Source organism: Cynocephalus volans, chromosome 8, assembly GCF_027409185.1.
Source record: "Cynocephalus volans isolate mCynVol1 chromosome 8, mCynVol1.pri, whole genome shotgun sequence".
Classification (NCBI taxonomy): domain Eukaryota; kingdom Metazoa; phylum Chordata; class Mammalia; order Dermoptera; family Cynocephalidae; genus Cynocephalus; species Cynocephalus volans.
In genome coordinates, this window is record NC_084467.1 from 40726356 (window position 1) to 40753746 (window position 27391).

The following is a 27391-nucleotide window of genomic DNA, read 5'->3' on the forward strand; positions in this document are numbered from 1 at the left end:
ATTGAAACTTTATGAACATTTGAACCATAATTTATATTGGATCTGGAAAGAATGCTTTAAATCATCTGGTCTGACTTTCTGAGGACCATAGGGGGAAGTGCTTTTCCCAAGTCACGGAGCTAACCAGTGGCAGAAGCTAGACGATGTTATTCTCAAGTAAATGGTTATCTGGTGATTCCCTAAAATACACTGCCAGACTATTTTCTTTGTTAGACACTTGCTTTCGGCAAGTACTCCTAAGTATGAGAATGGCTCTCCACATCGAATTCTTTCAGCATGCACACACACACACCACACACACACACACACACACACACACACACACACACAGAGTTATGTGTCCATCTAATCAGTCTAATGACATCTGAAAATAACAGCATATTTTGCTGTGTCTGACAGTACAATGGCTATGTGGTTTAAACACTAATATATGAATATTAAAATACCATATAGTGAGAAATTGGTAAATGGCTACAAAAAATGACTATGTTGTGCAATGGCAAATATAGTAATTATCCTGACTTAAGGATTACATGTTGCACACAAGTTTTGATAGTCAATGATGTATCCCACAGATATGTACAATCAATTATGTTTCGATTAAAAATAAATAAATAAATAAAAATAAAATAAAGATGGTTATAATTAAATGTAAAAAAAATGATACCATATTTTCCTGTTTGACAAAAAAAATGGCTATAAGATTTAAAAACTAACGTTTGTCAGTTAAAATCAACTTCCAGTTATGTCAGAATGAAAAGATGGGTAAATCCAATCCCACCAAAGCAAATATAAAGCTGAACAAAATTGACACAAAATTGAAACAAACAGTGCTTTGGAAATTGACCAAAGGCATATGGCAATCTCAAAACTATTATGTTTGGAAAACTGCTAACCTTCAGGTAATATGAATGGGAGTCTGTGACATTTTGGCCTGGGTTACTCCGTCTTCTCCCCAGCTTGGTGAATGCAGAGTTCAGTTAAGGGCAGTCTGAGAGGACTGGCAGCTTCTCTGCTATGGTGCAAGGGCTCGCTCTATTTGGAGAGGTGGGCAGTGCTCATGCCCAGCAGCATTATTTGTGGAAATGCTCATCAAAGAGGTGGTAGAATGAAGAGGGCTTGCTGTTACTTAGTTGGGATAAGTGTATTCCTGCCTGAGGCAAAGTGCAGGCTCAGCAGAGACCAGAGAAGGCCCCAGCCAGCTATACACTCCTGACCAATCCTGAAGCTGCACATATGCACATGTGAACATGAAGAGAAAAGTAAAAGCCAGGGCAGACATGAAAACCGCCCAAACTTTGAATATGCTCCCTTACCCACATACAGATCCATCAGTAGAGGAGGAGAGCCTTACTGGCTCAGGGTGGGTGAGTACGACCTCAGCCCAATCATAGCTGATCATTAACTTACGCAAACAGAATCAATTTCCTGGGAATCCAGGCTTAAAATAGGAAAGAAAAAACAAAACTGAATAAAACTCAACAAAAAGAACACAAACAACCCAATTAAAAAATGGGCTAACAAGCTTAACACACACCTCATCAAAGAACATATACAGATGGCAAGTGAGCATATGAAAGGATGCTCCACATCATGTGTTATTAGGGAAATGCAAATTAAAACGATGAGATGCCACTACACACCTATGGGAATGGCCCAAATCCAGAACATTGACAGCACCAATTCCTGGTGAGGATGTGGAACAACAGGGACCCTCATGCTTTGCTTTTGGAAACGCAAAATGGTACAGCCACTTTGAAGACAGTCTGGTAGTTTCTTACAAAACTAAACATACTCTTACCATATGATCAGGCAATTGTAGTCCTTGGTGTTTACCCAAAGGAAATGAAAATTTATGTCCACAAGAAAACCCACACACGGATGTTTATAGCAGCTTTATCTATAACTGCCAAAACTTGGGAGCAATTAAGATGTCCTTCAGTAGGTGGATAAATAAACTGGGTTACATCCAGAAAGTGGCAGACACTGGAATATTATTCAGCACTAAAAAGAAATGAGCTATCAAACCATGAAAATATATGGAGGGAACTTAAATGCACATTAACAAGTGAAAGAAGCCAATCTGAAAAGGCTGTCCAAATTCCAACTATATGACATTCTGGAAAAGGGAAAACTACAGAGACACTAAAAGATTCAGTGGTTGCCAGGGGTTGAGGGGAGGAAGGGATTAATAGGCAGTGCACAGAAGACTTTTTAGGGCAGTGAAACTAATCTGTATATACTAAAATGGTGGATACATGGCCTTATAAATATGCCTAAAACCACAGAATATACAACACCAAGAGTAAATCCTAATGTAAACTATGGACTCTGGGTAATAATGACGTGTCAGTGCAGGTTCATCAATGATAACAAATGTACCACTCTGGTAGGGGATGTTGATAATGAGGAAAGCTATGTGCACATGGCAGCAGAGAATGTATGGGAAATCTCTGTACCTTCCCCTAAATTTTGCTATGAGCCTAAAACTGCTCTTTAAAAAAGTGTGTATTAAAAAAATACAAAAAACAGGGCCAGCCCTGTGGCTCACTAGGGAGAGTGTGACGCTGGTAGCACCGAGGCCATGGGTTCAGATCCTATATAGGGATGGCCGGTGTGCTCACTGGCTGAGTGCGGCACAGACAACACTGTGCCAAGGGTTGCGATCCCCTTACCGGTCAAATAATAAAAATAATAATAATAATAATAATAATAATACAAAAAACAAAACAGACCAAAAAAACCCTACAAACACACTGAGTAGAGGCACTGGAGAAAGGTAACAAGACAATTTATGGATAAAGATTCATCTTTATAAGTGGTACTGGAACAACTGGATATCGATAACCCCATGCCATTCACAAAAATTAACTCAAAATGGATTGCAGACTTACATGTAAGTTAAATCTAAAAAAAGTTAGAAAAAACATAAGAGAAATTCTTATGGTCCTCAGTTAGGCCAAGAGTTCTTAGATAAAACACCAAAAGCATGATTCATAAAAGAAAAAAAAAACCTGATAAATTGGACTTCAAAATTAAAAACCTCTTTTCTTCAAAGGCATGGTTAAGACAGGCATAAATTGTAGGGAAATATTTGAAATATTTATCTGACAAAGGACTTGCATCTAAAATATATAAAGAACACTCAAAACTCAATTATAAGAACACAAATAACCCAATTTTTAAAAATGGTCAAAAGATTTGAACTGACACTTCAGAAAAGAATATTTATGAATGGCAAATAAGCAAATGAAAAGATGATCAACATAATTAGTCATTAAAGCAATACAAATTAAAACCGCAATGAGACACTACTACACACTCACTAAAATAACTATAGTAAAAATATGGGTAATTGCAAGTGTTGACAAGCATCTGGAGAAACTGTAACCTTTCTACATTGCTAATAAGAATGTAAAATGGCACTACTACTTTGAAACACAGTTTCTGAAAAAAAAAAGTTTGAATATAAACTTACTATATGACCTAATGATTCCACTTCTAGAAACATAACCAAAATATATGTAATCAAATGTCCACTCAAGGATACGGAAAATGTGGTACATCTACACAATGGAATACTACTCAGCTATAAAAACGAATGAAATACTGCCATTTGCAACAACATGGATGGACCTTGAGAGAATTATATAAGTGAAACAAGTCAGGCACAGAAAGAGAAATACCACATGTTCTCACTTATTGGTGGGAGCTAAAAATTAATATATAAATTCACACACACACACACACACACACATACACACATACACACACACACAAAAACCGGGGGGGGGAGAAGATATAACAACCACAATTACTTGAAGTTGATACAACAAGCAAACAGAAAGGACATTGTTGGGGGGGGAGGGGGAGGGAGGAGGGAGGGAGGTTTTGGTGATGGGGAGCAATAATCAGCCACAATGTATATCGACAAAATAAAATTAAAAAAATAAATAAATAAATAAAATAAAATAAGATAATTTTTTAAAAAAATGTCCACTCACAGATGAGTACGTGAATGTTCATAACAGCATTATTTTAATAGCTCCAAACTAAAACCAATCCAAATGTCCATGAACTGGAGGAGGGATAAACAAAATGGGGTATATCTTTTCAATGGGACACTATTCATCGCTAAAAATGAATGAGCTACTGATACATGCTATAACATGGATGAACCTCAAAAATATAATGCTAAGTGAAAAATGCAAGATGCAAAAGATGACTACATATTGTATAATTCCATTTATATGACACATTCAGAAACAGCACATTTATAGCATCAGGAAGCAGATCAGTAGTTACCTAGGACTGCCAGTGGAAGTGGGGATGAACAAGGGAACTTTCTTGGGGTGATAGAAATGTTCTAAAACTAGATTGTGGTGATTGTTGCGCAACTCTGTAAATTACTAAATGGCATAGAACTGTGCCTTTAGAATGCGTGAATTTTATAGTATGTAAATTATACCTAAATAAAGCTATTAAGACAATGAGAAAAAAGAGATCTTTCCCATGATGCTTTATCTTAAATGTCAGATCATGGTTTTAATGCATGTTCAAAGGAGTTTTGTTTGGTGGTGTTAGAAGGAGCTACTGGTGAGTAACAAAATAAAAAGTATTTTGGATAATAAAATTAGTACCAGTAGCAGTTATGGCCATGGTGATTAATAGTTCCAGCACTAAAAATTCAAAATCTTGCTTCCTGACTGCTCTCCCTAAGATCTGGATGTTGGCATGTTTAGCTTCTCACTTGTAATTATCTTCCCTCCAAATTGGAATAAGAATTAACTAATTATAGTGGTGCCTTCAAATACAAGCCATATCAAACGCCCTAGTAACCGAGAATTGTCCTGTCTGCAGAAGTATGCCAGAAAGCCTGTGGTGTCTGCTTTGAGACCCAGAACAGGGGGATTAAGCCAACTCACAGAGCTTCCCCAATCTAGTTCAGCTGGCACAGGTACACCTTGCACTTCCATTAAATTTACTTTTTTAAGATGCTGCTTTGGATAAGGCGAAACCCTTTTTCTAAACTCTATTTGGGTCTTGGTGTATCCACCAAAGGGCCAGGACATGGTATTAGAAGCCAGGGGTTTAAATCTTGGCCCTGATACAAACTAGTCATGAGGATTTAGGGAAGTAATTTACCTTGTCAGCCTTAGATTATTTATCCCCCAAATTAGGACAATTCTGTCTACTCCATGAAACTATTGTGAGAAAAAAATAGGTTAGTGTATATAAATTAATGGCCCCAAGTGTCTATGTGTTGAATCTGAATAAAGTATACAGCCAATATGACAATCGAGGCTTTCCAGAGTTTGTCCCTAATCTTCCTAATAGTCTATTCTAATCTTCCTAATAGTCTATCCTAATCTTCCAGTACCCCTCCCCCAACATGAATTCCCTATTCCAATAAAACCAGACTTCTATCCAGCTACCACCATGTAATGACTTTGGCTATTCCTGCTTTCTGGAATATTTTATTCCCAACTCTGTATCCAGTAACCCTACCTATCTTGCAAGACTCAGCTTAAAGCTTGTCTTTTCCATGATCTTTATTCTTATCACTAACTCTTTAACAACTCATGAGGTCCTTAATTATATACTTTAAAAATATTATAGCTATTGGGAAGTATCTTCTTTTCCTCTCAGATAGAATACATTTCTGGAAGTATAATAAGACTTGTATAAACTTGTTATATATCCCCACGGTGCCTCTCATAGGGTCTGAAGTAGGACAGGAGTTTCAAATTACATTTTTTTTTTTCTAACTGAGGAATTCCTCAAAGAATAATTTAAAAACCTCTATTCAAGGCCAATTTTCTCAATATATATGTGAGAAAATTGTCCTGAGAAAGGAAATACAGCATTTAAGTTGTACAAGTAGCTTCATGTTATAAATGGAAGAAGAATTCAGGCTTCCTGTGGCAGAGACTTCTGGCTGTCCCTCAATACCAATACTCCTCCACGGCTATAGGATCACCGACTTTTAGCTGGAACGTGGCCATTCAGAATAAAGACTTCATTTCATACCCTTTCTTTTGTTCAGTTCAAATATGAGTTCTACTAAATGACAGTGTGCCACATAACTGCTCTTCCCCTTTCTTTTCTACTCCCTTCATCCTACTGCTTGGAACATGATGTGATGATCCATATTGGATGATGAGATTGAGGGCCACACCCCAGGGATGGCAGAGCAGAAAACTAAGAGAACCTGACTCCCTGAGGCTTTCAAGGAGCAGAGTCACAATATCAGCTACAGATTGCCCTCATCTAGACTTTTACATTGAAAAGAAATAAGCTTCTATCTTGTCTAAGCTGCTGTTATTTTAGATAACTGTTGTATTGGATATCTGTTATTTGAAGCTTAACTGATCCTGTTATCCCTCTTATTAGCTTTCTGCTGCTCTCAACTCTTCACGCTGTCTCCAGACATATTTTAATTTATTCTTTCATTCATCCAATCATTTACTCAATAGCCATTCATTGTGTACCTACATGCTGCCTAGCATAAATCTAGGAGGGCATTGGGGTGGACACAGGAGTGAAATGTACAGATCCTGCCCTTAAAAGTCATGAATATTGAATGAACTTCCCATTATCTTAAATCATATCACAATTTGTATGTCTGGCAAACATTCACCTCAGAATTTCTCTATCAGTCCCACCTCAAATAATCTCACCATCTCCAGTAATATATTGTTTATCAAACTGTGTATGCTTAATATGTTCTATTTGCCCTTTTACATCCACTCCCTTCCCTTCTCCACAATTTTCTTTGCCCTGAGAGACTGATCTGTATGGATTACATCAATGGGCTCCCTTGCTCTCTGGCTTGGTTGGGTTGGGTTGGCCAATAGAGATACCTAGCAGGATACCGGAGAGAAGTAAGAGAATGAGGTCTAATTAATTTTTCTCAGCTCCCTCCCTGTGGGGTCATCTCAGGCTAACTATGTTCCTTAACTGAAGGTCATCATCCCTCTCAAGGTGGCCCTCTAAATGACCCCACTATAGGGTTCTGGTAACCATTCCCTTCCTTCACATCTTTTATGCTGTTATTAGCCCCAAGAAACTTCCCTATATCTTGTGGTTTTCCCAAACAATGCCCATACCCTATAAATAGCCCATTTATTACACCCTCCTCAAATTATCCTAATTTGAGGCTGCCATTTGTTTCCTGCTGGCATGCTGATTGGCACACCTTGAGTCCATTTTTCACTTCAAAGTAGATAGGAGCCAGATACAAATGGTACCCACCAGAAGCACTGCTGAGAAGAAGGGTGGAGTAGAGGAAGAATATTTAGCAAAACCTTAGGGCATAGAGAATCTCAGACCATGAGAATATCATCATGACTAGATTTGGCTATCAGGTACCTGAGCCATACACAGGCTGTCTTTATTTCTTTTTAGGAGCATCCTGGATTTATCCTGGAAGTGGGACTCATTTCTATGTGGAACCCACAGTCACTAGACAGAGTCCATTTCTCTACCAAAACATGTCAGAATTCAATATCACTATCTTACACCAATTCCACCAATACCTTCACTTGGAACCTTTAGAGACTGTTCAATATGCCTATTTTAGGGACACAATCCATACTTCTTGAAGAGTGAAGCATAAAAGCAAATTATCACCTGCTTGTTCTTTACTAGCAACTGAAGTATTGCTGACAACAAGGAGCAAAACCTATAAATCCAACTTCAGATTCTGATTTGGGCAGCGGGGAGGGAGAGGTTGAGAAAGAAAGAGCGGTAGACAAAATAATGCACGACCCAGTCCATGTTCAGTCTTAATCCCCAGATTACGAAACCAGAACAAACAAACAAACAAAAACTAAAGGAAACCAAAGAAAGGAAGCCAAAGCAAGCAGCCTTTAGAAGCTGGAAAAGGCTGGGAAATGAATTCTTGCGCAAAGCTCCCAGAGGGAATGCAAATCTGCTGATACTTTGTCTTTAGCCCAGTGAGACTCATTTGGGACTTCCAACCTCCAGAATTATAAGATAATCATTCTGAGTTGTTTTAAGCCACCAAAGTTTGTGGTAATTTGCCACATCAGCAACAGGAATCTAATACAGAATGGAAGATTGTACTCTCCAGACCCTGAGCACTAAAGCTGGAGCAGGCAAGAAGGGCTGGGAACTGATGCACGGCAGAGACAGTACACACTGTGGTCAGAACGACCAAACTGCACACCACTTGCTAAGCCTGCACTGCAGGTGCGTTGGATTCGTCTCAGAAGCTCATAGTCATAAAATGTTTTCATGCCTTTTGTAACATCTAATAGAATCCTCCTTTTCTCTCAGAGTTTTCAGGACTCACCAGTACTTATATTTTGTTAGACAGCTTTATCAGCTTCATTCAGAAAGTCAACCATCTGTCTCATATCTTATTCTGTGACTTACTGGTGCCGATAGTAGCAATGGATTACACAATAAAAACAGTATTAAAAAAATTATTATTAACTTAAAAATAATTATTTAATTATATTTTTACTTAATTAAATAATTATTAAATTATTAAAAGTTACATAGCATGTAATCTACAAAGCACCAATACTCGTTATTTGCATTCTTTAAAAACATAAGTAGGGACTTAGTTGCTTGTCTCTAAATGGGCATTCCAAACCTGGCACAGTCCTTACCACGCTCTGGCCCAGCTGTTCCCGAAAGAAGTAATCCATGTTTCTCTTTTGCAGGCTGTCAAGGTAATGCTGAAAGCGAGTGTATGTATATGGGTAGCAGTAAGCAAACTGGTAAATATCTTCTTCTCGGTCAAAACAAAATGCAAAGGACATCACATAAGTCTTCCTATGGTCTGGGCAGCGGTAGTAGTAAACATTTTTAGGTGGCAGCCTTTGCCTGAAAGATACAAACAAAGAAATTTTGGCACATCAGAGGTAATAAACAGGACTGAATGCCTAAAAACCTGTAACATCAAAACCCCTGGGTGTTGAGGGTGAAGGAAAGATAAAACAAACCACATAGGGTCAAAAGCAGACCTGAATCAGGCAGCATCTTTTTCAAAATCCAGCACTACCCTTTCTCAACTGTGGAAAATGCAAAGGTAAAGATGAACGAGTTTTATTTATTTGTTTATCCTTATTTTGAGCACCTACCGTATGCCCAGGGATCACACTGAGGTCTTGATGTACAACAGTAAACAAGACAAACAAGGTCTCTTGCCTCATGGAGTATATAGTCACATTCTAGTGGGGAAGCAGTCAGTAAAATATTAAAAATAATATTTTTACAGACTCTAAAATGCCTTAAAGGGAAGTAAAGATTGTAATATAGAGACATAAATGGGGGAGGCATACTTTTCCCAGGAAAGTCACTTTTTTTTAATTACAAGACTAATTCGGAGCTTTTAAAATAAACTAATATGCATTGTGAATACTCAAGGAAGAGAAAAATATTCAACATTTCTCTGAATTATTACTATTATTTTCCTAAAGAGCATTCCATGAGACTAATTCTCCACAGAAGCACTTCAGGAAATACTGTTTTAAAATAAGCTGTGTGGGCAATTTTGCTAAGCCATCAGCGTGAGCTCATTCTCTGGAAGGAACACTGAGGTGCACACACGAGAAAAGAAAAAATGTTCAAGTCATAGTTCACGTAACTTCTTTACATTTACCTACTTCACAGAGTTACTGCACCCTCTCATGTTTTCTGATATCCAAATTCTTCACACTGTTTCCTAGCAGAGAAAGCCTCTCATTTCTGTCCCTTCAAACCCTGTCCATCCTACAAAACCCATCTCAAACTGTGCCTTTTCTGTGATCTTACATTGACAATTCCAGGCCAGTAGAGTTCACACATTTTGTAGGAATACTCGTTTTTTTTATCAACTGCTTCACAAGTCTTATCCATCTGGGTGGTGGATGTAAGGCTCACCTATAAGGGTTTGGTATCCAATTGAAAAGCCAAGGGACACAGGGACATATGGAAGAAACTGTGAGAAGCAAAGTGTAAAAGAGGAGGTTGAGAATAAAAAGAATGGTGCTGGAGAAAACTGTTAAGCGATAGATCCAAGAGCATTGTAACAGGCTAGTGTTTGTTGCAGAATCTTATTTCTATCTTGGTGTCTTTCTGAGGATGCTTAAGTGGCCAAGGTGGGAGGTGAGGCAGTGAGCTTCCTGTAGAAGAGCAGAGGATATATGGCACTGATGCTGGTGCATACATTTGATTATGTTAAATTCAGTATTCTAATATTTGATTATATTAGAAAAAAAGTGGCTGAAGTGGTGGGCGATGGGGTCTAAGACAGCAATAAAAGTTCTGAGGAGGACAGAAGGTAGACACTCAGCATAAGCAGCATAGGAACAGGGCTCTTCACATAAAAGTCAGGAATAATATCAAAGGCTGTCCAGGGGTGTGCTTAGGTCTTCCAATAGAGTCCATTTGCCTCCTACTCCCAAAGCCACTGCAAATAAACATATAAGTAACACCAGTCTTATAATGCAAATGTAGCTTTGAGACAAATCCCTTAGGCACGCCTCCTTCTAACTAGATTGCTAACCTAAACATTCCTATATTGAAATTCCGGAGCTACCATGATGAGGTAGAGAAATAGTGGCATGGAAGGTGCATGGGGAGTGGAAAGGAAAGTAGCCTCCTCTGATCCTTCTGTATGTAGAGAGTCCTAGGAGAATGAGTAGTTCCTGAGAGGGCAAAAGGAGAAGCAATGTCCTCCAAGGGAGCCAGGCCTTAGTTCATTGTTTTATTCAGCAAATAGTTAAGTATCATGTACCAAGCATAGATTAAGATAAAAGGTAAAGGAAGGGGTGGACTAAGACTGAGGATCCAAGTGAGACTATTAACCATGAACCTGAGTTCCAGAGGAAAAAGTAGAATGTGAAAAGGTTTGGAGAGGGAAGGGAGCAGCGGAAAGCCAAGATTAGAGTAAGAACAGACTAGTGCAGGGATGAAGGTATAGAAAGAATATATGATGCTCTGTATCTGTGATGTGATTAAGGATGCAGGAATGTGAGGCTGGTTAAATAAGTGAGTGTCAGAGTTCCAGTTTCATATTCAGGGAAAATGCCAGTGGAAGTTGTCTTGAGGTCTCCAGCCAACGGTCTGAGATAGTTGCTTCAGGCCCTAATAGGCCTGAGTCTGAGTCTCCTGGAGCCCTGAGTTTTCCTACTCAGGTGATCCCTACAGTGATAAGGTCCCTCAGATTGTGATTCTGTTCTCATCTCTTCAGTTACCAGTATATCTGATCAGTGTCCATGCTTTAAATTCAATCACCCCAGTTTTCTCCTTTTCTAGCCAAGTTCAGCACCTTGAATCTGACAGCCTGCCATCTCCACTGAATTTGATTATGTGCTATCAGGAGAATTCATCTACTGCCTGCAGCTTTCCAAGTTCCTCTCCTGGGTGGGTTGGGATGCCTAACCTGATTAGCAGACGGAGTGTAGGTAATGGGCCCTGGGGTAATCACTCAGGGAAACTGAGATGCTGCTCAGGGCTTAGATTTTCCAGACTCTGCCAAGGATTCAGACAGAAATCTATTTGCGAAGGTCTCAGCAGGCCAAATTCATCAGGACTTTCAAGTAATGCAAAGAATAAAGGCTAAAGGGGTTGGGACTAGGGAGGAAAAATATCTCTTTCATTTGGAATGCACTTCTGGTTTTTCTCTTATTTTGCTTTTTATGTTCTTATTATGTCCCAGGCATTGTGTTAAGTGTTTTGTGTGCATTATCATTTAATCCTCACAATAACCTTATAAGCTAAGGTCTATTAATATCTCCGTTACACAGACAAGAAAATGGGAAGCTCAGAAAGGTAAAAAATTCCCTGAGGTCACAGGTTAGTGAGTAGTAGAGCCTGTATAAGGCCAGTGTGACTCCAAAGCCTGTGTTCATAATCCCTTTAGCATCTTACAAGCCTCCTTTTCCCCTTGCCACCCAACTCACAATCTTACCTTCTACTTCCAGAAAAATCTGATCTTACAGTACTCTCACCAGGACTCTCTTGCTAAAAACCCTTCAGATAACTCCCTATCCTCACATTTCAGTTTGGACCATAAGGCTCCCTGTGATCTCTCCTTCCTTGAACTCTATGTTTTATTTATACTGAACAACTCACAACTCCCTAATGCAATTCTGTGCCATACCTCTGACACGTCCATGTCTTTGTACTTGCTCTTTCCTCTACCTGGACTGCCTCCCCTGCCATCTCACCAACTTGGTAAACTTCTACTCGTAGATGTAGCATTTGGTTGATTGTCAATAAGGTTTAAATATTTTCAAAATGAACTAATTAATCAATGAACAAAAGTGTATAAATAACATGCTGACAAATGATTAAAAAAAGAGATTTATCACCTGGTTTGTCTCTTAACCATAAGAAAACAAAGTAAATAAATATTTGGATATTTCTTCAGAAAGAATGTAGACTTCTAAAAATTTTTATTTATTTTTGGGCCGACCCCGTGGCGCACTTGGGAGAGTGCGGCGCTGGGAGCCGCGGGTTCGGATCCTATATAAGGATGGCCAGTGCGCCCGCGGTGCGGCCGGTCACAAAAGACAAAAAAAAAAAAAAAATTAAAAAAAATAAAATAAAATAAATAAATAAATAAAAATTTTTATTTATTTTTAATTGACATGTATTAATTGTGCATATTTATGGGGTACAGAGCTATGGTTCAATACATGTATACAAGATGGGATGATCAAATCAATTAGCATATTCATCATCATAAAAGCCTATCATTTTTTTGTGATGAGAGCATTTGAACTCTTCTCTTCTAGTCACTTAAAAACATACAATAAATTATTCTTAATTATAGATGCCTAGCACTGCTGCAGACCACTAGAACTTATTTCACCTATCTAGCTGTAATTTTGTATCTATTAACCAACCTCTTCTTATCAGCCCCCTACCCTTCCCTGCCTCTGGTAAGCACAATTCTACTCTCTACTGTCTAAAGCTCAACGTTTTTTTTTGTTGTTGTTGTTTGTTTGTTTGTTTTTAGGTTCCACATATGAGTGAGAACATGTGGTATTTATCTTTTTCTTTGCCTGACTTATTTTGTTCAACACACTGTCTTCCAGACTCATCCATGTCGCCACAAATGACAGGATTTCATTCTTTTTCATGGCTGAGTAGTAGTATTCCACTGTATTTGTATATCATATTTTCTTTATTGATTCATCTGTTGATGGAAACTTAGGTTGATTCCATATTTTGGATATTGTAAATAGTGCTGCAGTAAACATGGGGGTGCAGATATTTCTTTGGTATGCTAATTTCCTTTCCTTTGGGTAAATACTCAGCAATGGGATTGCGGAATCATATGGTAGTTCTATTTGTAGTTTTTTGAGGAACTTCCATATTGTTTTCCATAATGGGTGTACTAATTTACATTCCCAGTATGAGTTTCCTTTTTTCTGCATCCTCACCAGCATTTATTTTTTGTCTTTTTGATAATAGCCACTCTAACTGGGGTGAGATAACAGCTCACTGTGGTTTTGATTTGCATTTCCCTGATGATTAATGATGTTGAGCATTTTTGCATATACCTGTTAGCCATTTTTGTGTCTTCTTTTGAGAAATGTCTATTGAGCTCTTTTGCCCATTTTTAAATCAGATTATTATTATTATTATTATTATTATTATTATTACTATTATTTCATTTTTGCTCTTGAGTTGTTTGAGTTACTTGTATATTCTGGATATTAAACCCTTGTCAGATGAACAGTTTGCAAATATTTTCTCCCATTCTGTAGGTGGCCTCTCTACTCTGCTGACTGTTTTCTTTGCTGTACAGAAGCTTTTTAGTTAGACATAATCCCTTTTGTCTATTTTGCTTTTGTGCTTTTGTTTCCTGTGCCTTAGATACCTTCCACAAAATTTTTGCCCAGAGTAATATCCCAGAGTATTTCCCCTATGTTTTCTTCTAGTAGTTTTATAGTTTTGGGTCTCAAATTTAAGTTTTTAATCTATTTTGACTTGATTTTGTTATATAGCAAGAGATAGGGGTCTAGTTTCTTTCTTCTGCATATGGATGTCCAATTTTCCCAGCACCATTTATTGAAGAGGCTGTCCTTTCCCCAATGTATGTTCTTGGTGCCTTTGCAAAAAATCAGTTGGCTGAAGATACATGGATTTATTTATGCATTTTCTGTTCTATTGGTCCATGTGTCTGTTTTTAGGCCAGTATTATGTTATTCTGATTACTATAGTTTTGCAGTATGTTTTAATGCCAGGTAGTGTGATTCCTCCAGTTTTGTTCCTTTTGCTCACAAATGCTTTGGCTATTTTGTGGCTTGAAGATAGGAATTGTGTCATGTCTTTCCTTTTCAAACAATACTTTTTTATTAAAAAAGCAATGAAAGAAAGAAAAGGAGACTCATCTCAGAAGATCAATGGCAGGCATCACAGGAAGAAAGACTCTAACTCAGTGTAAAGTAGGAACTCTTTAACATTCTGCTGAAGGGAAACTAGAGAGGCCTGCCTTACAGGGAAGAACAAGCATGGGAAGCTCTAAGCGGTGCCATAAAGAAAGTTCCTGCACTTGAAGTTAGGTTAGACAAGGCAACCTTCTGATTCCACTTAACACAGATTGTCTGATATATGAATGGAAACAACATAACAATAATGACAATAATTATTATAGCACTATTTCCTAATATGCATACAGCAATGACCATGTGCCAGGCCATTGCAAGCACTTCATAATGCATTAACTCCTTTAATCCTCATGACAATCCTCTGAAGTTATTCCTATTATCCCAATGATATGATGAAAATGAAGGTAGAGTCAAGATCATTTCTTCTTAAGAGAAGCAGGTTGTCCATGATTCCCCAGAAGACCCCAGAAAGGAAATGGGACAATGCTTGATCCTGCCAGAGACCCAGGAAGATTCGAAGCCATGAAGTGTGTGTATTCAGTACTCAGAGACTAAAGGCCGATTCAGCTCTCAGAATAAGGCACTGTCCTGGGTCTATCCTACTAACCAAAGAAGACTTCCACATGTATGAGGGAGCTCTGTAAATCACATCCTCCGATTCAGTCACGTAAGCAGAGGTGGGTGAGATGGCACACACGTGCACATGCACACACACATACATACCCAACACATTCACAAACATACCTCTTTGTTATAGCCTCTGTTTCATTGTATCATCTTTTTGGTGAGTACTGTCTGGTTTCTTTTCTTTTTAATTTCTTATTACATGTGAATTATTTTTAATTTTATTAAAATTTTAATTCACATGTAATAATTGTACATATTTATGGGGTACAGAGTAGTATTTATATACATGTATACAACGTGTGATGTTCATATTGGGGTAATTAGCATATCCATTATTGTAAACATTTATCATTTATTTGCATTGAAAACATCTGAACTCCTCTCTTCCAGCCATTTGAAAATATACAATAAATTGTTGTTAATTATAGACATCAAGCACTGCTGTAGAACACTAGAACTTATTCTTCCTGTGTCGCTGTAAGTTTGTATCTGTTAACCAACCTCTCCCTATCCCTCCCTTCCTCTTCCTCTTCCCAGCCTCTAGTAACTGCAATTTCACTCTCTACTTCTAGGAGATCATATGAGTGAGAACATGTGGAATTTAACTTTCTGTGCCTGACTTATTTCACTTAACATAATGTCTTCCGGGCTCATGCTTATGGCCTTGAATGACAGAATTTCATTCTTTTTATTGCTAAGTAGTATTCCATTGTGTGTGTGTGTGTGTGTGTGTGTGTATAACACATTTTCTTTATTCATTCATCTGTTGATGGACATTTCTGCATCAAAAACAACAATAACAACAACAAAAACAATAAACAGAGTAAAGAGGCAACCTACAGAAGAGGGGAGAAAATATTTGCAGACTATTCATCCAACAAAGGATTAATATCCAGGATATACAAGGAACTCAAATAACTCAACAGCAAAAAAACAAATAATCTAATTAAAACATGAGCAAAGTAGCTCAGTAGATAGTTCTCAAAAGAAGACATTCAAATGTCGAACAAGTATATGAAAAATGTTGAACATCATTATTCATCAGGGAAAGGCAAATCAGAACCACAGTGAGCTACCACCTCACCCCAGTTAGAATGACTATCATCAAAAAGAAAAAATAACGAATGCTGGTGAGGATGCAGAGAAAAGGGAACTATTATACACTACTGCTGGGAATGTAAATTAGTATAGCCATTATGAAAAACAGGATGGACCTTCCTCAAAAAACTAAAACTAAAACTATCATAGGATCCAGCAATGCCATTACTGGGTATTTATCCAAAGGAAAGGAAATTAGCATACTAAAGAGATATCTGCACCCCCATGTTTACTGCAGCACTATTCGTGATAGCCAAGATATGGAATCAACCTAAATCTCACTGTATCACTTTGAGTATAGTCAGCTGTCCATATCCGCAGATTCAAGACAGTTAATTGAATCTGCACATACAGAATGCATGGATATGGAGGTCCAACTGTATATGCCTTTCTCCACTATTAGACTGAGCTCTCCTCGAGGGCAGGGACCATATGTTGTTCATTTCTGGTTCCCCAGGATCTAAGCAGAGCCTTGCATAGACGAGGTACTCAAAAATGCTTATGAATTAGATAAATAAATATATTTGTGAGTAAATAATTTCAGCCACACCAATATATGTACATTGTGCTCTCTCCGTGTGAAATTTCAACTCATGCTCTGAATATACAATGTTCTCAAAAACTTCCTTGCCTTTTTAAATGCTGTTTGTTACTTCTGTCTATAATTGCCTTTCTCATACTTTTATACATAGTGCATCCCTATATAGAGAAGTAAGGCCCAGCTCAAATGATATTTTCTCATTGAAGTCATTGTCAGCAACTCCAAGATGAACTAATTGCTCTAAATACTGATTGCAGGCACTGCTATGTTTCTGATTCATCTCAAAATCCATAGCACTTGGCACAGTGCTTGGCCCTGAAGACAAGTTCAGCGTGTTTATTGGATTAATGAGAGAACCCCTCCTGTTTATCTCTCTGTGTTCTCTCCAATCCCTTCAACTAAATTCCCACAGCATTGTTTTGGAGGTTACCAGAACTCAAGGAAGAAGAGACATCCAGGACTTACTGGCATAAATAAGTAAGGCTCTCTGAAACAACAGCATTCTCTAGCCCTCCTCAGGAGCTCTGGAAGAAAGGAGCCCCAATTTTGTCTCTAATCAAGCAGAAAATACGGATGTAAATAGAAGAATACCAACCCCAAGATCTTCCTTGACAGTAGACACAAACTCCTTTTCTTCAAATTATGAGGAAGGGAAATAGCTAAGAATCAGTCTTTACATTAAGTCCCAAAGAAGGTATGCAAAACAAGGCCTCACATAGTCACTCAGATACCCTCAAAGGAAGTAACAAATAGTAAGCACTTCCTTTATGCCAATAGCTGTGCTACCTGATTGATATACACTATTGTCTGACTGCTAAGCACATACTCTTTGAACCACACCAAGGCTACGCCACCTGAAATTCATCCAGCAATTACATTTATACAGTTTCCTGGTTCCTGTACTTCATCTACCTAGGAGTGGGAAGCAAACTGGCATTCAGTTTCCTGGGAATATTTGAAATTTAGGTAAGATCTCATTCCCCTTCCCTCCATGAACACAGCTGAATCTCTCATTTATCATCCATGCCAATACATGGCCCATCGTCTACATTTGGCTGGAACAGTGGAGACCGTCATCTGGCTTAAGCCAGTTTGGCCCCCTCCGTTTCCTCTCTCTTGTCTGGCACACACGTGGCATGGGCATCCATATTATAGATCTACCCTTCCTGGGCAAACAGGACCCACTCCTAAATCCAATCCTATCTTCCCCCAAATAATTATAATAGTGCTCCTGTCACCAGCACATCTATTCTTATCTCCCTCCGCACTTTGTCACAGCTAATCTCTTGGTAAGTCACAAGAGGGGGAGAAAGAGAGACTGAAGGAGTGTTCAGATACAGGCAACACATTTTTACACACCAGTGTCTAATCAGATTACCATCTTATCAGAAGCTGATGGGCACTAGGGGTGGGAGGAGAGAGATAGTGCTATATATTGCCAGCCCAGCTTTTGATAACAAAAAGACACTGCTCAATTCTTGAATTAACCTTTTTGTCCTACACATTGCATTGTTTATTTTTCAGAGTTTATTTTATATGTCATTTTTTTTTTTTTTTTTTGTCTGTGCCTTCTGGAGGAGGAGGACACCCACACACTGTGGCAGCAACTGCTTCTATTAATTCCAAGCCATTAAAAAATTAAAATTAAACCAATTTACTGTGGCTAGTTAGAGCAGAGGAATAGCGGAGGATGATTACTCCCCCTGGTCGTGGACAGCAACAATATTCCTACCTATGGGTGGCTGCTGGCAGAATGCCAATGTAGTCAGAAACTCCAGGGACATAAAACCCATGCAAAGAAAGGCTCTAAATCAGACTCTTCTTCAATGCAGACTCTTGAGAGGCAGCCAGAAGAGGACACATGATACAGAGCTAGTAGCTGAGTTCTATTCCAGGCTCTTGCAGTACTCTTCCCCTCTCTGTACCTCTGTGCAAAATATGTCTACTAAAAAGTGTCCTGTATCCATCTTAGGGTGGTTGTGAAATTTTTAGATGAAAAGGACAATGTTTTTAAAACTGTTATTTGCTGGTGCACAGGATAATATATAAGGCAGTATTAGAATGGTAGGTGCTTTGGGATAGAGTAGTAGGCCATAACTGCAAAGGTTCAGGTTTGCACTGAAGTTTTGTAGCCAAGTTGTTTTCCTGCTGCATCACGGTTGGAATAATAAAGGTTAAGGTTGTGAAGTCACTAGACTGGAATCTCCTTGTAATCACCTTGCATGGAAACCAGAGTACAGAAGGCACTCAATAAATATTTTGAATGAATGAATAAATAAGTCAGGTAGATGCAGGTTTTGAACGTACAGAGCTGTGTTCAATTTCAGCTTTGAATGAATGCCTTTTAGATATACAATCATTGTACAGTAGAAAGAAGATGGGCTTGGGCTCTAATCCACTTCAATTATTCATCAGTCATGTAGCCTTGGACCTGGGTTTTACCATCTCTAAAGTGAAAATAGTATCTAGCTCATGGATTGTTGTGAAGATTAGAGATTGGTACCTGCCACATAGTAGATGTTTAGTAAATGGTAATTGATTATCATCATGCTCTGCACAATAGACAGTTGGTATCAAGCTACCTCTTGGTTCAGAACAAGAAATCCCAAGTCAGAACTAAGAACATAAAATGTGCAGAGCAGTTCAGGGCAGGAGAACAAAGAAAAAGTGACAAGGGACAGGGACTTAATACAAAAATGTTTATGAAAGAAAACCAGTGATAACCCTGTTTTTTGTTCCTAATCCTCCATGGGCTCAGTGTAACTAATACCTCCCTTTCAAGGAGGTATACTTTCTGATAATACTAAGTGTGTCTGAATACAGGAGAGCAGTTAACTACTTCAGGTCCCAGTGGTCATGGGAGTAGTCAAAGGTGTTACCCTGCTGGCATTTTGTTGTACCAGGAAATTGTGCTGTCGCCCAGGCTGCAACCTTAATGATACATAGTTCCTCCAGGTCTTTAGTTGGTGGGATCAATAGGAAATGTGGAAAATTATAGGTTAGGCAAATTTAAAATATATTTGGGAATTAGAAACTGAGCAGTCCTGCTTATAGAGAATAGTCTGAATACTCTTGGCACATTTATCACATGGTAAAAATCTAAAATTATGTACTTATCTTTTTGTTTGGCTACAGTTTTTAAAAATTGTTTATTACTCTTCACCAGCAATGAGCTAAAAATACAGAAGTGCATGTTTTAGGAAAGTTAACTACTAAATTTTCATTTCTCATGAAATGCAATGATGAATATGTAGCTCAAATGAAATGTTTTTCAGTATCTATATCTTGATAAGGGGTGTATTGATAACATGACCACAGGAAAGCCAGACACAAATCTGCTAAAGAAACGTCGGCACCTACTTAAATAGTTAACAGTTATTTTTTTAAAAAGCACATATGCCCAAATATGAAAATTTACACATATAGAAGCAGAAGCATAGAAAAAAAATGACTGAAATTATTATAGAACCATCGTGTACTCTAAATAAAAAGCCATACTTCAGAAGTGAGACATAGCATGACCTGTTATTTAGAATACATGACTGTTCTTAAATAATTTTGATCGTTTCCAATTCCAAGTTTTCTTCTGTATAAAGTGGTAACTGTCAACGTCTTTTCTCAATTAGCAGAAGAACTAAAACCAGCAGTTTTATATCCATGTCATCAATGTTTCAAATAGGAAATAATTTAATGGAATTTCAATGCAATTCAATTATTTTCATCCAATTCATGAAATCAAAGCTTTTGGAAACATTCTATTGAAGGTAAAATACTGTCTTAGTGGTAATAATACCGCTAATCTGGTAAAAAACAAAGCTCAACATTAAACATAAATTATTTTTTGTTACGATAATATGAATACAAATTTTGGTGAAAGCAATGTACTTGTTAAATGAACAAATCTATGGAGCAGAAATTTATCTTGAATTGGTTTGAGGTGTCCACATAATTCATAATTGCATTCAAACAAGCTTCTATTTTCTGTCTTCAAAATAGACACCATAGTTGTCAAAAAGAAACTGAACTATACAATTTTTGTATGAAGCTAATGTTAAACCACACACACAAAAATGTTTTTTTAAAGTTTCAGGAAGGCAGACCATACCTTCTGTCTTTATTGTCTACCATCAATGGCATTTCAGAAAATTTGAGCCTTTAAATAAGCTGCTTTGTTAATAAATGATGATTTTGCATTTGTTGTTGTTGATAATCAGAGCTCTAAATTTTGGTTGCATTTTACTCAAAATCAACTGGAAATCTTTAATAAAATATTTAATAAATGAAGCACCAAAGTACTTCAGCTTTTAAAACTTTTATCAAATTTCAATAATTGTAAACAAAGCTTGCAAACAATAAGACATGGCATTTGTTTTTACAAAAGAAAGGAAGGGCACAAGTTAAATGATGAAAGCACAATTGGAATATAAGATTTAATTTTGAAATTCAATCATAATTTGTGATACATCAGTTTATGAGGAGAATCTTTAGATGGTGCTCCTATTTTTAATTAAATATTTATATGTTGGACTAGAGTGGAATAAAATTGAGAAGGCCTACAATCTTACAGCACCTACATTTAGTGAACATTTAAAAGAATCAAGGACAGGCATCTTATTTAATAAATTTTGTTTAATAAAAAAATTATCAAAGAAAATTTCCCTGAAGGAAGCAAACAAGATAGCAACTATGAAAATATGTGGACTAAAATATTTATATATTTCAGTATTAAAAAGCTTATACATGAGAATGTCCTCTATTTAGAATAATTTGCTCTAACTGCAAAGGTTCAGGTTTGCACTGAAGTTTTATACCCAAGTTGCTTTGTTTCTGCATCATGGTTGGAATAATAAAGGTTCAGTCTGTGAAGTCATGACTTCACGACTTGTAAACAGAATGCCTTTTTATTTAAGAATAGTATAATCTACAAAGAAGAATCAACTGAATGTGTCAACAATTTTAAACTTATTAATAATATTAGGCAACTCTAAGAAGACTGAATGCAATGTCCTAAAAAACTAAAAATAATGAGAACATATTAGAAAAAAAACTTCATAAAAATACCGTGATATAATATTAGATGTATGCATAGGTAAGAAACTCACTTAAGTATGTGATGCATGCCAAAAATAACTACTTTGGTTTTAAAAAAATAAATATAAGTAAATTTAATATTTTTTAAATTTAATGTACTATAATGCTTGCAAAATTATTTGAATTCTTGATAATTTTCATTTTAAATAATACAATTTAATAAATAAAATTTAAATAAAAATCTAATGCACATTATGTATTTTAATTTTATTTTTAGAATAAATTTTATTTTTAAAAATACATCTTGAAAATAATTATTTTGTAATCTACCAAAGTAGTAAAACCAATTTGGCTTCAAGCAAACCAGTATTTCAAAAATATACAAAATTCTATTTTTAGATCCCCTGTTCATTTTCAGTTGGGATGATAAATTATACACTCATTCTAATCTGACTGCTCCTCTTAAATGTCTCAAAGTTACTCAAATTTAACATGATTAAAATTGATCTCCTGACATCTCCCAACCCTGGGCTTTTGAAAGTGCTCCCATCTCAATGAGTAGCCCTGCTATACCTACCCATCCAGTTGGATAAGCCAGAAACCTGAGCCAACCTTAATATCTTTCTCTCTTTCACCCTTCCTTTCTTCCCTCCTTCTTTCCTTCCTTCTTTCCTTTAATAAATATTGCATGTTCTGTCAATTTAAAAAATAAATACAAAAAATAATAAATATTGCCTAAGAGCTTCCATGTTGGCACTCTCCTAGATGTTGTGGAAGCAGAAGTAAAAATTTTTTAAAAAGCAATTTCATGCTTTCGTGGAACTTAAATTCTAGTGGAAAAGAGAGATAACAAACAAACAGGTCAATATATAATATAGTGTAAGGTAATGATAAGTGTAACAAATGCAAAAGCAGGGTAAGGGGATAGAGAGTAATGTAGGGGCTTTCTTAGTTAGGGTAGTCATGAATGTAACCATTTAGTAGAAACCAAGTAAGGAAATAAGCCATACATATAATTGGGAAAAGAATGAACAAGAGGAAATAGCAAGTGTGAAGGTCCAAGGGCAGAAATAATTTTGGTGTATCTCCAGGAACAGTAGGAAAGTCAGTGTGATGAATAAACAGAAATAAGTCAGAACCAGATTGGCAGAAAATGTGTTAGAAAGTGGGGGAGGGAACTGGACTACAGGGCCTTGCAGGCTTTTGGAAGAGCTTCCTATGGGGTAGGGTAGAGTGAACGCAAGGAGACCAGTTAGGGAGCTATTGCAGTTGTCCAGGCAAGATTCAATGGTGAGTTGGGTAAGGGCAGAAGCTGTGGAGGTGGTAAGAAGTTGTGGGAAGTGAAAACCACTTTGAAGGTAAAGACTGTAGGATTTGTTGATAGATTTGCTGTGAAATGTGAAAGTATGAGTGTAGTCAATAATGATACTAAGTTTTTTGGCTTGATATCATTTACTGAAATTTTCACATCACATCTCAAAAAGAATTTAAATTTATCTGTCTCCAAAAGATATCTCCAATCTGTCTACTTGTCTGCATTTCCATATTTTTGCTAGTTTGCTGAAGAAGTACCTATCCTTCCCTGTTTCCTTTTTCCTGCTCTTCCCCTCTCCATTCCCTTCTTCACATAGCCTTTTCAAAGCTTGATTGTGTCCACTTCCCAGGTTAAAGCTCTTTCAAAATTTCCACTTACGCTGGAATAAAATCTTTACATGAATAAAACTCTTCAACATGACTTTGTTACTTCCTCAGATGCACTTTGTTCATAGATCACTTCAAGACCATCAAATACGTTTTCTTATTCCCATCCTGTTCTCCATACTAACCCTTTGTCTTGCCTAGCTGGCTTCTACTCTTCTTTTTTGTTTTCGCTCAAATGTTATCTTCCTTATCACCACCTAAATTAGACTCTTCTGTTAGTCTCCCTCAGAGCAACTAAGTCCTTTCTCTCAAAGCATTACCTCAACTTATATTTATGTATGTATTGTGCTTGTTTTGTTTATAGTTTGCATTTCCAACTAGATTGAAATTTCTCTGTGGGTAGGGACAGTATCGATTTTTTGCTCACCAGTGAATAATCTAGCATCTGACACATGGTATACTCATAGTAGATATTTGTTAGTTGAATAGAGCAAACATGTGCTTGTGAGAAGATAATGCCAGAGAGGTAAGAAGGCTGATTGTCAGCGGCCTGCTTGAAACGAGGACTTCCAGGACCATAGTTAGCTAGTGGGTTCCCAGCGGAACTGGGTAGGGGTGAGTATTGTGATGGACGAGCTTCTAAGCTGTTCCATGAGTTAGATTTTGCCCAAGTTTCATACGGTGCTTCTCAGAGAAACGGCAAAGGCATTACTTATCCAGAGAAAGGCTTCCTTCCTCCTCCGGTACAGTCTTGCATAAAGTAGTATCCTGATTTGTTTCTGGATTCTTTCTGCTTCTCTTTTCACTCTCATCAGATGAGTTTTTAAGCAGAAAAATTCATTATCACTGAGCTCTACCACGTGAAGAGCCACTGTAAAGTCTTCCAGCCTGTAAATGCAGAGCTCAGCCTGGTTCACCAACAGTAGGTGGGGCAATGGTGGGATTTTATCATAACGCTCCCAGCTCAGAGTGGTTACAGACTGTCCCCCTGCACTCACTGAGTGGGGTACTACACACTAGGTGTGACCAAGGTTGGAGGGGCTCAGTAGCAGACAAAGAAATGTAGAAAATGGGACCATGTGGAACATTATCTGATTTACCATCTCCCTGGACCCCTGTCTTCTCCCCCACCTCCAATTCCACACAGGGAATACTTGTTCACTGAGAAAACTGAACTAAGCCTGGAGTGGAAAGACTGAGGAATGGATCATGAGAATAAATTCAAGTGACCTGAAGTCCAATGAAGCCAGGAAATGGCCCAAATTCCTGGTTGCCAAATCCAGGGAGCTTAGCCAAAAAGCAAGGTAAACAGTGAGCTGGTCTAAAAACTAGTTTTCCAACCTCAGGCAGACTGGATGAGAGACAGTGAGGTTGGAGCCAAGACTGAGTCAGCAGCTAAGGAAGTAGACTGCCAAGGAGAAAAACGATGAGGAGCAGAGGGCATGCATAGCAAGTAACGTTCAGCTCTCCAGGGGGCAAGTTACAATCACGGTCTCATGTGGATGAAGATGTGATCAGAATCAGTGAGATGGAAGAGAGTAGAATTACTTAGCAGAGGTGATGCAAATACCAGGTTCCAACCCAGGTCACATGGAAATCATTCTCTCATAGCATGATAGAGGAAATCGGGCAGGAGATCCACCCTATCAGGAATGAAATGCTGGCATGGATACATGGGGAGCAGGATGGGAATCTTGAGGAGATATCCCCTAGAGTGGCAGTCTCCAGACAGTAGATGAGAAAGCCAAGGCCAGGCTATTGCTCCATTTGAAAACTGATAACTGTTTGATGACCCGTGGATGAATAGGAATGGTAGGCTGTGAAGCACGGAATTTGGGCTGATGAGGCAAAGCACTAACTGAAGAACAAAGACTAAGATATGGAATAGCCCTGGGAATGTCTGATACAGAGAAAGGATATCTTGCCTAATGCTGCCAGAAGAATTACGGTAGTAGTATGACAGCTGCAAGACCCTTGCAGGATGGATTCAGCAATGAGCATCAGGTTATCAGAGTCATAACAAGTAGGGGGTTGGGAATCAAGATTAACACAGGAGTCAAAGTTAAGGGCAAAGCAAAGGTATACCATGCTGGTAGGAGGCCAAGATAGGTAAGGACTTAGTTGTGATTCTGAGAACAAAATCAGGGGGGTAGAAGGAGTCTTCATCCTCTTGCCAGAGCCTCTTACCCACTGTCTGCAGGAATGGACTGAGCCCAAGACATAGATGGGAATGAGTTCACAGGTGAGGTGGGTTGTCAAACCACAGGAGCCTATTAACACTTAGAATCCCCAGAGAATCTTCATATAATGGAGAGTTACTAATTTTTGGTCTCACTTCCTCTGGGAAGTCCTCCCTCTACCTACATTAGTTATGCCCATCCTTCACCCCAGCCACAGCCCCATGATTCAGTGGTACCCTATGATAACATACATCACACTTCATTACAGCTTAATATCGCTCTTCCTTATTCCTTTAGAGTGGGCCGTGTCTCCACTTGCACACCACGACTCCCTAGTGGCTAACCCAAGTCTGATACATAGTGATCACTAAATAAATAATTTTGGTTGAATGAATGAATGCATGAATGAGAGAATGAATAAGGCAGGGAGTAGCAAAGGATAAGGCTAAAAAGGAACATGGAAGCCAGAGCACATAGCATGATATGTGAGCCATATTGTGGAGTAAAGACTCCACCTTAAAAGAAGTAAAAGACGACTATGAATTTTAAGCATGTTCTCAGTGACGCCCTATACACAAAGACCATCAGCTCGCAAGGGGGCACCCGTGGTACCCCATTAGGCCATTCCCTCACAGATTAACTGGTTGAAACGCTGATTCGAAGGCATCAGCTCTGACATTTTGGCCTTCAGCACATGAAAGACAGTCTCTAAATCAATTTCTCAGTGCCCATCATCTGCCTGTGAATGGTACAGCTTCCTTTCTAAGCCATTGATCTTCACATGGTTAAAAATTATGTGAGACACTTTCATACTTCAGTAGACTTATTAATCTTAGAAGCTCTAAATCCACATATTTTACAGCCTCCCACTTTTCAGGGTTATTATGTTAATTAAAATAACAAAATGGACTCAGTAGAAAGCTTTTGGTAATTGAAAAGAGTAAATGAACTTTGCAAATCATATACCAGCTTCTTAAAATTTGGGAATCAGACGTATAGGAGGTGAGAACTTTAAATTTTTTTACAATAGGAAAAGCATAATTTTTCTTTGAAGGACTTTCTTTGTAATCTGTTGGGCAATCTGTTAACCCTTTACACGGATAAATCTATACACTTTTATGGTTATATGGGGCTTCAGGGATCATCCAGTTCAGTGTCTTTCAAACATTTTTTTAGCTATAAAATTCTTTTTGCAAATGAAAGATAGGAAAGAAGAACAACTTGCAAAACGAAATAAACTGGTAAACAGAATTTGGATGGCGAGAAACAGGGCACATGGGGATGAGGCTCGATCTGGTTCAACCTTTTCATTTTACAACTGAGTCCTATAGAGATAAATGACTGGGCCAAAACCACACTGCAGGTTAGAAGCAGAGCTGAGAACTGCTCTTCCAATTATATTTTCTTTGTTCATTCATAAAACAAACATTTATCAAGCACTGTTCTTGATGCTGAACACAAATTATTGTAGAAAACAAAGTGCCTGTTTTTATGGGACAGAACAAATAGACAAATATATATATGTCAGGTGGTGATAAGTGCTATGGAAAAAAAAAAAAGACATAAGAGACTAGAGAGTATAGGAGGGGATGGTAGGTTTGTTATACTGGGTTGTCAAGGAAGGCCTTTCTAATGAGGTAATATTTAAATAAAGCAAAGGAGTGAGCCCAGTGGATTTCTGGTGGAAAACTATTGGAGGCAGAGGGAACAGCAAGTGCCCTGCTGCTCCTGTTCCTCCAGGACAGAGCACCTTCTAACTCTCAGGAATTGCATTAGCCCCTTTACACATATGAAGGTTCAGAGCAAGAGTGAAAACATAGATTTTAGAGGCAAACAGATCTGGCTTTGAATCCACATTTTGCCAGCCATTTAATTATACAATTTTGGGAAAGTGACTTACCCTCTTTTGCCTTCCA

At 37.9% G+C, this 27391-nt stretch overlaps 1 protein-coding gene across 1 annotated transcript in view; it reads right to left on the reverse strand.

The window, feature by feature from the left end:
* AGBL4 (AGBL carboxypeptidase 4) overlaps positions 1-27391 on the reverse strand; it is a 1343713-nt gene that overhangs the window by 527556 nt on the left and 788766 nt on the right. Inside the window, exon 5 of the mRNA XM_063105750.1 lies at positions 8640-8856. Coding sequence (XP_062961820.1) covers positions 8640-8856 — 217 coding nt within the window. The remainder of the gene's footprint in view (positions 1-8639; positions 8857-27391) is intronic.